General features: G+C 43.0%; 1 protein-coding gene across 1 annotated transcript; it reads right to left on the bottom strand.

Moving 5' to 3' along the window:
• Nucleotides 1-2,598: 2,598 nt before the first annotated feature.
• On the bottom strand, nucleotides 2,599-6,653 carry vrtn (vertebrae development associated). Its single transcript, XM_084560827.1, has 3 exons — nucleotides 6,551-6,653; nucleotides 5,636-5,967; nucleotides 2,599-5,525 (listed from the first exon to the last, which is right to left on the bottom strand). Exons 2-3 carry the CDS (start codon nucleotides 5,945-5,947, stop codon nucleotides 3,780-3,782), a joined length of 2,058 nt encoding a protein of 685 aa, XP_084416953.1. The 5' UTR covers nucleotides 5,948-5,967; nucleotides 6,551-6,653; the 3' UTR covers nucleotides 2,599-3,779.
• Between the last annotated feature and the right edge of the window lie 4,548 nt (nucleotides 6,654-11,201).

Below are 11,201 nucleotides of genomic sequence, written 5' to 3'. Positions count from 1 at the left end.
TTGAGGCAAAGGTGTTATTCAAATTAATTTCATTGATTTATTTTGAAAGGAGGCGGATTTGTCTCATAAACAAAGACAAAGAACCAATCGAGTGTTCAGGCATGAGAATAATCACTCTTTCTGTCTGTGCTGTATTAATCTGGCGTGAAACTTTTTGTTTCCCCCAAGACGCTATCTGGGTTCTGCATTACCTGGCTGCAGTGTGGGATTATGTTTATTAATAGAGTTATCACAAGAGAAATCTGCGCCGAGCATCCTGAGCGGTGCAGTAACGCATTGATTTTTGCATCCAAACCAAACTGTGTGTTTGTGTGTGTGTGTGTTTGTGGTGAGCCTTTTCATAAAGGCAACCAAAACCATGGAAACTGTTTTGTGAAGCCAACCACTGCCACCCAGTGGACAAACTGATGGCATGCATGCTTTTGTAACTGGAGATCAGAACTGTTATTGTCATAAACAAGAGGTGTAGTAGACATGGCTCAGCTGGAAGTAAAGAACTGAGATTGTTGCGAGTTCAAAGTGTCACCTGAATTCAGGACTGCCAGTCAGAAACAGTTTAGCTTTCCCACCTTTCTTCCTCCTCACCTTTTCAACACCAAGGTCAAGTTTCAGGTTTCTTCCGAGCTCATATCGCCGCTCCTACCAGAGGGTAATTGGCAGCACACCGTGGCATAAAACAGACCTGAGCAGTCTCTCAGGTCTGTTTTGTTTACCGAGAAAAATTGGCATCCTTGAGACGGCTCTCTGCTTTATCGCTCCGTCTTTCTGAAGCAACTGCAGTATGCTAATCCTTGAAGACTTCAGCTCCCACCTGCCAGCCCTCATTATTTTCATGCTATTTTTGAGATAAACAATGTAGAGTAGCTCAGTGCTGGTGAGATTTCCTTCCATCATGCAGTAATGAAGATGGAGTTGGCAAACAGGCCCACCGGCAGAGAAGCAGACTAACACTTCATCAATATTTGCTCATGCCAAGGTCACTTACCTCTGAGATCCTGAGACACTGATCACGTTTTTTTTTTTTTTTTTTCTAATGAAAATTTCAAATTTGCATGTTCATTCAAACAGAATAACAGACGTACTACCTTCAACAACATATGGCTCTTCTTGTAGCTGTCCCAGTTTTATGACAAATGATGTGTACTTTATCAAATCTCACTTCATATGTTGGATTCAAATTAAATCAGGGCCTTAAAATAAGACAGTTTGAAGAAACTCATGATACAGAAAAGGGATTTTAATGAAGGATGGATGAATGTAGCTATCAACTCAAACTTGGATTCAAGCAAAATGGGAGGTATTTGTCTTCATTTGATGGCGCTCGCTTCTATTTGGATGAGTTTTTATTACAGACAGTAGACAGATGTCCCAGGCTGATCTCAAATCGAGGATGTTGGGGTTTAATTTTCAGAGGCTCCCCTAGATCTTCTTCTGATCAGATGATTTTCTTTCTTAATCATTTGCTTGTAGAAGTGATTCATTCTGAAATCCTGCAATAGATTGTGAGTGGGACAGCAGCTGACCAGTGTAAAGTGATAGAGCTGTGAATGCAACACTGATGAGTTCAGTTCAACCTATCTAGCAAGTTAAAATAAAAAGCACGGTGTAAAAAGTACTACTATTGATCAGTGATGAGGATGGTTTTGAAAATCCTGCAAATCTTATAACAAAGTAAATTTCTATGTCATCAATGCTTCGACACTCGGTAGTCCAAAATCTGGGCATGTTGTTTAAGTGTTTGTGTCATTAAAGATACACACACACAGTACAAAAAGCAGAGCAGCTAAAAACAATGAAGACCACTTCGGAGGCTTTCTATCCAAATGTGTAGCTGCGCAAATCCCCACTTACTCAGAGAACAATGCGGTGTCACTTGATCAGTACACTGGTTTCAATACAGATGTCTGAGACAAAAAGGTACAGATCCCCCTCTTTTCCTTTTCTAGCCCTCCCCCCAAAAAATCTCTTGGATGTTCTTGGCCTTATCTCAAACACCTCTATCCCCGTGCATACAATTAGCCCCTTCCCCCTCTCTCCCTCTCAGTCTTGACCATTAACAACATTAGCATAAGCACAATAGCTAAACAGAGAAGAGGAGGTGAGCAAAAAACACAAAACCAGTCTCAAAGCTCATTGCTGACTTGCTTGGGTTTAACCTGCTTGTCTGCTGTTAAAAAAGAAAGAAAAGAAAGAAGTGATTTTGTTGTTTTTGCTCTGGTTATCTTTTGCGCAGTGCACCATTTGTTGACACGGATATGGTTGATTTGGCCTCACGGGCCTTTTGGGTCATAATGTACAGCAGACTTGTGCCACTAAAATGGATTTCAAGCGTTAAACAGTGTAGTCAAATCAAGATGGGGCTGATGGAGCATGAGATTAGATATGCTTTGAGAGGGGACACTGGTATCGCCATGAACAATAGTTTGATGACTTGGAACCACTTCAGTGATTCAGGACAATTAGAGGCGTTTAACTGTTGCCTGTACTCGGATATTGTGGAGCATAAAATAAGATGATGAAATTGAGCGACACAGGCCAGAAAAACTGACCATGACATCAGAACTGATCAGCTGGCTGGGGAAAAAAATGAAGCAAAGGTCTGATGCTGGTTGTTTATTGATATACAGCTCAACTGACTGAACATGACGCAAACTGCTACTGTTAACAGTACCCTTTTCAGATATGTGATGAATACAAAAAAAAATAAATATGCAAGAGTACAAATGTCAAATGAAATCAATTATTCAAGAAGAGGCAGTTTTGCAAAACACATCAGTCTGCGTGGAGAGCAGTACACAAAGGTAGCTTATAAAGACAAACCCCCCACAACATCCCAGTATTTCAGGGAAATAGGTAGTTTGGAAACAAGGGAGTGTACAAAAATAAAATATCTTTATCCATATCCTATTTTCAAGAAAAATTGTTAGACAATTCTGAAGTTACAACTTAACCAGAGTGTGCGGAACGGCCAAGATGGTACATTCAACAGTGTAGTGGGAAACATTTCAGTGCAAATACACAAAAAAAAACTCACAGTTTAGAGTGGCGATTCCCAGGAAGGGGCATTTTAAATTGCCAAAATATTTATACATACAACTACCGAAAACCTCAGTGCACCAAGACAAACCCAGAGTTGTGTATTCCATAGTAGAAACAGGACTGGAACTCTGTTTATGGAGGATGTTGTAATAAAATAAAACAGTAATCTTCTCTGAAAACTGTCTGCTCTTTTCTTTCAAAAAAATAAAAAATAAAATCAAAAATCAAAAAGACCAAACCACTACAAATGTCCCAGATCAATACACAGGCAACAAAAAGCATACAGTTTAAGCAGTAACAATAATACAACAATGAAAACTGAAAAAATAATAAAAAAAAATATGGGCCCCAAGTCCAAAAGCAGGGATTAAAACAGAATAGAGGGCTTCAAACAAAATGCCACTAAACAACAGCTTTGAACTGCCTTTTGCCTGCAGGGCAACATGCCGAGTTTAAATGAACCCACAACTCAGTTTCTTTTCACACACGTGCAAATGTCCAGGAGGGAGGAATGATCTGTGTTGGTGGGGGCAGAGGAAGGACACAATGCATTTAGATGCTAAGCTGATGTACTTAACAGTCTTTCAGGAAAGCCGAACACAAAGTCAACTATGTGTAGGTAGTTCGTTTACAGAGGCAGAGGTGTGAATGTGAATGCGTTGGGGCCTAAAAGTTCACCAGCAGAGCTTTCATTTTGCTCCTGAATGCCCGGTTTTAATGGAATAAAAAGCTTTGTGCGTCTACCCATGAACCAGCGACACCCCGTGATGCAGAGCTCGTTTCCACATGTAGTATGTGGAGCGAGGAGTGAACGGGAAGTACGACCTGAATTCTTTAAACGTGGGGAAGGATTTCTCCTCGAAGCGTTGCTGCAGGAAGAGCTTGGCCTTGGCCTTGAAGTTGGCCAGAGTCACAACATCAATCGCGAACATTTGCTCTTCTATGGGTGCCTCTTTGTGAAAGGTGTGCATTGAATGTGGGTATTCAAATGACAGGATGGGGGGACGATCCAGCAAAGGAAGCACATTCTGGCTCTCCATCCTGCTTTCCATAATGTTGTTTTCTGTTCCTGTGCTCTCCAGACATTCGGGGACGCTGATCTCAGCCTCTCTCTGGTTGACCATCTTTTTCTTGCGGCTCTGGCTGCTACGCCACAGCCAGTAGAAACAAGGGGATATGGAAGGGAATTTGAGCCTGAACCTCGTCAGGGACCATTTGGACTTCTGCACATGCAACTTTGCAGCTACCCTGAGCTGCTTTTTGCCCATATATGCCAGCCCGAAACTTCTGTGCTTCCGTCTGCAGATCCTCATTCTTGGCACAGCTGGCTGACTGATGTTAAGCAGCACTGGTGACAGACTTTTTGGGCTTTGGCTCTTGTCAGCGTCGGAGCTATCCTCACTGCTGCCAGCACTGCCCTTGTAACCTCGTTTGAACAGCATGGCATCTCTCCTCCAGTTGTAGTAGGTTGATCTTGAGATGCCTGGGAAGTTTCTTTTGAACACCCTGAAGGGGAAGGAGGTGTTCATGGCAATGCAAGTCTGCAGACAGCGCTTTGCTTCCTGCATGTGCGACAAACTCTGAGCCCGTTCTGCATCAAGCTTGCCGAGGCTGAGGCCAAACATACTGGCCACGCTGTCATGATGGTCTGGCTCGTCCTGCTTAGCTTCGGGTGATGACCAGGCCTCCTGCTCTGTGCTCTCTCCAGGGCTAATCTCCCCAGTTGAAGATGAGGTGGAGAAGTTTCCTCCAGTTTTCAAAAGCTCGTGCTTCCAGTTGTAGTAAGACGATCTTGAGATCTCAGGGAAGAACTCTTTAAACTGGTGCAAAGGGATGAGCTTTCCCTCCAAGTAGCAGGCCTGCAGGAAATACTTTGCCTCATACCTGGCTGCCGACTTCTTGCAGTGTTCCTGCGTCTGTCTCTTCCAGCGATAGAAAGTCCTCTTGGTGATGTTGTACTTGTCCTTGAGGCTCGGGTAAGAAAGGTGCAAGTCCTGGTTCAGCAGTTCCTCGCTCTTTGTGGGTGACGCCCTCTGCTCGCTGTCGGGGCTTCCAAGCGTGAGGTCTCTTGCCTGGACAAGTGCAACGAAATGATTTGGCCTGAACAACGACTCCGACAACTCACCAGACCACATGACATGGATGGTTTGTGGCTCAAAGTCTTTAGGCCAGGTCCTTGGGCGTATGACTCTATTGAAATAGGGTCTGATCTTGGGGTTGAACATGGGGTAGATAGAGTAGATGTTGAACTGAAGAACTGATGACAGCGCATACACATGCCACATGTTGGCATAGGAGCCAGGGAAGCAGGAAGCTTTAATATCAGCATCAAAGATGGCCTCCAAGACTGTTACAGGTAGGTTTAGCATGTCTTCAGACTCTTCAGCACAAAGACTGAAGCGAACAGCCTGGAGCATCATCTTAGAATCGATCATCCCGGACAAGTAGTACCTCTTCCACAGCACCATCTCCACAACGGTTCGTACCTGTGAGGAACAATAATAATGAAATTAGCATCACAATACTTAAACCTCTGTTTGTGTGCTTTAAGTGCAATAGTACGAATTTAGACCACAAAGATCAAGATCCTGCTTACCTGTAGCTCCAAGCTAAGTCCAGTGTTTCCCACCAACAACATGCTAACTGCATCAAACAGTAAGTTGCCTTCTCCATTACAGTTCAGAGGCAGGAGGCCTCCGGGTGCATCGCCTGGATATAGCCCATGAGCTACGTCGTCTACGCCTGCCCACTCAGGGAAATCCTGACAGGGGGCCTTGGGGAGCTGGAAGGGAGCGAGCACCTGGTCCACCTCCCGACCCACCGTGATGAGAGCATCCAGGCCAGAGCTCTCCGTGGCCTCCTGGAGCTCTGCCAGAACAGACAGCACGACCTCGTTCCTCTGAATCATACCTGGGGATCTGATGAGGGCTGCAGGAAGGACAGAGTACAGACATTAGAGGAGGAAGAGAGGGCAAATATTAAATGAAGAAAAACTTGTTAGTGAAGAAAAACTTCACTAACAAGCAACATCTGCAACTCATTCAAAAGGCTGTTGATGCGGATTCAAAAGTAAAAAAACACTTCTCCTGTTCCTGAATTATTTCTGTTACTCACCTGGTTGACCCAAATCTAAACTTTTAGGTTTGTTTTTGTAAATGCGATATCATGGCTCTTTTTACTTACTCCCAAAAATACATTTCTTTCAAGCAAAAGTCTGCCATATCCGATTATTCCCGTAGCTGTTTTAGTTAAATAAAATCAATCTGGCTCAAATCAAACTCATTTCCATAATGAGGCCTACTTTGCGCTGCGTAATAATGTTTTTGGAGTCATGCTGTTTGATTTGTCCGTTCCTCTAATTTCTAGCTGTTGGCTTAAAAGTTTGCCACATCTCCAGTTTAATGTTTATGCCCCGTTTATTTCTCTAAAGGGAACATAAAACGCGCGTCTTCCTAAAAATAACTCCAGTTAATCACCACGCAGTAAAAACAACAGTGGAAACAAGTTTTACCTGGGCGTCCAGAGACTAGAATGAGTCTCGCAGGGGAGTCACCGTGCTCGCAGAGAGAGTTTCACAGCTGATGTATTGATCCCACTCTGAGGGTTTTTAGTCCATTGCGTGCAGCTCCTGAGTGTCCTGTCCTCCGGTGCGCAGTGGAGGTTTGGGGGACTGATAGGCGGCACCTCCCACCAGGAAATTGACAATCGCCGATTCGCTTTTTTGTCTCGGCGCTGTGAAACACCTCCCTCTTCCCTCCCCCTCCCCCTCCCCCTCCTCCTCCCCACTTCGAGCCAGGGTCAATTTCAATGTGAAGTGTTAACAAAAGCCAACGTGTCAGGGGCCACAGAAACACAGAGGCAGCCCTGTGGGTTTGCAGGTATCGGTGGCTTTTAGTTTTTTTTTTTCTTTCTTTTCTTTGTCAAAGTCAACTCCAGATGTCAACAGTTCACTTTCAAGGTTATTTGTCAAGTGCTCTTGGCATCTCAGTGCTATCTGTTGTTCTTTTTGCTTCATAAATGAACTTTCCTCATGTTCATGCTGCGTAAAAAATATGTCCATATTGTTTATTTTAACTTATTCAGGTCAGTGTTCGATTTAAAAACACATTTTCCACCTCTTATATTAATAATAAATAGATGCATTTGTACTTCAGTGTGCACTTGTAGTTTGTGGATTAGAGGGAATATGTGTAGACGGGGTGTGGACATGAGACTAGGGAAAGGCCCTTGAGCTCCATGTCTGCTTGTTCCTCCACTGTATCACTTTTAACACCTCCTCTCCTGCCTTTTGCAGGATTTCAGTAATCAAGGCCTTTTGTTCCACATACACACACACACATGCACAACCCCCACAGCCTCTTACTGTAGACCCTATGGCTTTTTACCCCTACATACATTCACACACCAGGGGACAAGAGCATTTGGCCCCCACTGATCAGTCCACCCCAAGGCCTTGGCAGACAAGCTGGTGCCTGAGTTCACTGAGGTTCAAGGCTTTGACCTAAACCTTATCAGCTGTTTGGACAATGTGTGAGTGTGCTTGCCCGCGTTGGGGGTTCACAAAAGAATAGGTACATTTTCACCACTTTGGTTTGTATGTCCGACCACCAGCAAATAAAGATAACGCATACAGACAGCAACTTGTTAAAAGGTTGGTCAGTAGGTGTATGTGTGGATTACTTTCTCTTCCTTCAAACTTTTTTTTGTACAGGCATCAAATTCACAAACAGGATATCAAAAAGTACAGTATATTTCTATAAAAGGCCAGGACGATTGCTTGTGTTGTAATGAAAGGTCAAAGAGGTGTCTGCATCAGTGGAGTGGAAGAGAGGTCACAGTGAACTGTTTCTGTAGGCTTATTCATTTTAAAAGTTACTTTTTAGTCAGTGGTTTTATTGTAGCCAATCTTCATAAGATTTCCTTTTTGTACATTTATTATGGACCTGTGACACATAAAAATGGATAAAAAGATAAATTTAGCTTCACTACACAGACCTGATAGAAGTGCCTCTCAGTCCTGTACAATTTCATACTGTATGCTACGTTCCTCAACTTTGAGCAGTGTGAGCAGCACACTGTGATATCTGTCACATCATTTTAAATTGTACTCATGCATCCTGCTTTATAAACATGAAGCCAAGAAAGTGAACATTTTCATATTCTGATTAGCATGTATCTGTTAAATGCAGTATGCAACAAGGGGGTCTAACTCATCCGGGTACGTCTTTATTCATCACCCCTTTCTTGTGTCTACACCAATCTCCTCAACCCCCGCAGACTCCTGGCTATAGCCAGTCACACACCTTAGGTGTGTAGATTAGCTGTGCTGCGCTGCACTGTGAACACAGTAGTGGGCTGGCTGTAAGTATTTAAAATGCAAATAGGGAAACGCTGGGACCGGCTCCGGCAGTCTCTTACCTGCTGTGGCTGTGTGTGTTTGTGTGCACATGTGTGCAGGTGTGACTGTGTGTAGAGTAGCTGGAGAGAGCAGGGACAGCTGAAGTACTCAACATAAAATGTCATTTTGCATGATTGCACTGGTAAACTGGCTTTGTTTCAGCCCACTGGGAAGAGCTACATTTGGCTGTGCAGCTTGGCCACATATTTTTTTTTGTACTCAATCACCTCTGAGAAAAACTTTGCAGGTAAATAATTACATTCACAGACTGGACTGGGTGTGTTTTTCTTACTAAGCCTGCCACTCATATTTCAAGTTCCCACACCTAGTTTGTGTACTTAATGGGATTATGAAGAGGATGCAGTGGCACAGTATGTTTTCTTGGTAGTGCAAGCAATGATAACAAAAGAAACCGCAGTGTAATTAGCTGACTGCTCCAGTTACTTTAACAGACACAGACGCTGAGAAAAGTTATCATAATTCAGTGGGCAAAATAAATGTTTACACAGGATCCCGAAGCTCTTCGTCCACAGGAAAAGAGAGAAGATAATGTTTAGATCAAGGTCTATAATAAACTTTCACACTCTTGCTTTTGTCATTTCAACTGCTATTTTAAGGTTCAGCTTTATAGAATGAATTAACAACAATGTGTCATCTTGTCATTTGATTTATTTTCAATCTGAACACAATTTTACCAAAATATACCCAAAGCCCAATAAGAAATACAATTAATATTGATATTACATTTGTGAAACTCTATATCTGACAGAGATCTGGAAAACACACAAAGACAAATCACTGGCTTAATCTTTGACTAGCAGCAGTTAGAGTATAGAGAATAACTGCAGACTGTATCACAGTGTTAAATGCAGTGGGATTAAATGGCATTAGAACAGCTAGAGCTCAAACAGATGAAGACGAAGAGCAAATTATTTGTATCTGACGCAGGCGTACTCTGTGGAATCGCACTCCTCGACCCTCACTCTGTCAGAGCCAACGAAGCGAACAACATCGGCGTAGATCACTTCATCTGTGTTCACAACCTAGACAGACACAAGCTTTCATTAACTTCCAATGCCTTCAAAAGAAATTCAGAATAAGGTTTGTCTCTGTATGTTCTAGAAGGACTTACACTGATGGTATTGATGGTGTCACATGACTCATCAGGCAGCTGTCCGCCTAAAAGAAAAAATACAGATGAGTTCATTAATTATTCTGACTAAATGCAAAGACATGGTGTAGATTTCCTAAGAATTGTAATCAGATTAATACAATGTGTATCTATAGGTTGATGACTGCAAACAGGAGGAACAGAGGAACAGTGAATGTTGAACTTATAGGACAACAGTGCATCTCACGTAAGTGATTGCCTCAAAGACCACAAAGTTGCACAGTTGCTCAAGGTGACATATGTGTGTGGACACATGTCAAGAGGTATATGTGACAATTTTTCCATAGAGCTGATTTCACCAGCACCCTGCCTGTAAAGCTCTAGTAAGTTTAGGAAGTAAGCTTAGGAGAACTTACTTGCTCTTCTTCTCCGCAAAACAAAAGCTGCAACCAGAGCTGTCAGCCCCATACAACCCACCACCCCGACAGCTGCCCCAATCATGTCCATGTTGTGACCTGAAAATGAAGATTATGATTGAATTAAATTGGTGAAATGATGTTATGCCACAGCTGAAACAATAGGTTTGAGTGCCTTCTACTATTTGGACTTTAGTTTAACCAAACTACGCTTTCCAGAATAAGCCCAGAGGGTGATATAGAATGAGCTGAATTAATCGAAATATGAACTGCATAAGAATAATGCACATACCTTGCTCTTCAGGCCCGGGTTCTAAGATGAATCCTCCTCCCCGTCCTTTGCGGCCTACAAAGAAAACAGGTTTTGTGGTTATTAATTCTTTTGCGTTTCTAGGAACCTGCTGGAACGGGATCAAACATGAACGGACCTGGCACTCTGAAAGGAAACTCCACTGAAGTCTGGACTTCTTCCTCCACAGTCATTTGGCACCTAAACCTCTTGTTTTCGGGGCTTTGGAGGGTGACAGTCAGAGTGACATCACAATAAGACCGCTGTTCTATGTGATGTTGTGCGTCTTCTTGTATCTGAGCTTCGGCTTCATCCACCCACATCAGGCTGACGTGCTGCTGCTGCTCTGTATAACAGTGCCCCTGCTCCACGTAGGTGAGGAGAATGCACTGCAGTGACACCGTCTTGCCAGGCATGTAGTTTGACTCCGGGGTAGCTGAGGGGACTGAAAGGAAGAAGAAAAAAAAAATATTGGGCTCATGGCAGATTTTTCCTTGTGAGCTGTCACAGCTTTCTTAGTACATTTCATGACAGTAGTCACTATACAGAGGAGAGTCAACACCTGGCCTTTGCTGGCAGTGATGCCGTCCAACATGCTCCGCTGTGAGATCTTCGATTTGAAGAGCGCATTTGGAGTCGTCACCCTGGGATCTAGACGTCTGGATCTCCCCGTTAGTGACTATAGCAGTGTATTCACTTGTTTCGGCTGTGTTGAAATGCCATATGTGAACGCAGACAAAGTCTTCAAGGCATGGAAATGTAATGTCATAACTCCTTTCTGCAAATATCAGAAAATCTTCTCCATTTATACCTGTACAAAGAAGAAAAGAGGATCTGATTATTGGCGTGGAAAGAAACAAAAGTTAAAAAAATAACAAGATAATATTGTGCTAATATGTCTATTTACCTGTTCTGATATAAGATAACAGCAGCAGCAGATTTGTTACC

The sequence above is a fragment of the Chelon labrosus genome (assembly GCF_963514085.1).
Source record: "Chelon labrosus genome assembly, chromosome: 14".
Lineage (NCBI taxonomy): Eukaryota > Metazoa > Chordata > Actinopteri > Mugiliformes > Mugilidae > Chelon > Chelon labrosus.
The sequence above is the reverse complement of the archived record's forward strand: the minus strand, read 5'-3'. Positions and strand labels throughout refer to the sequence as shown.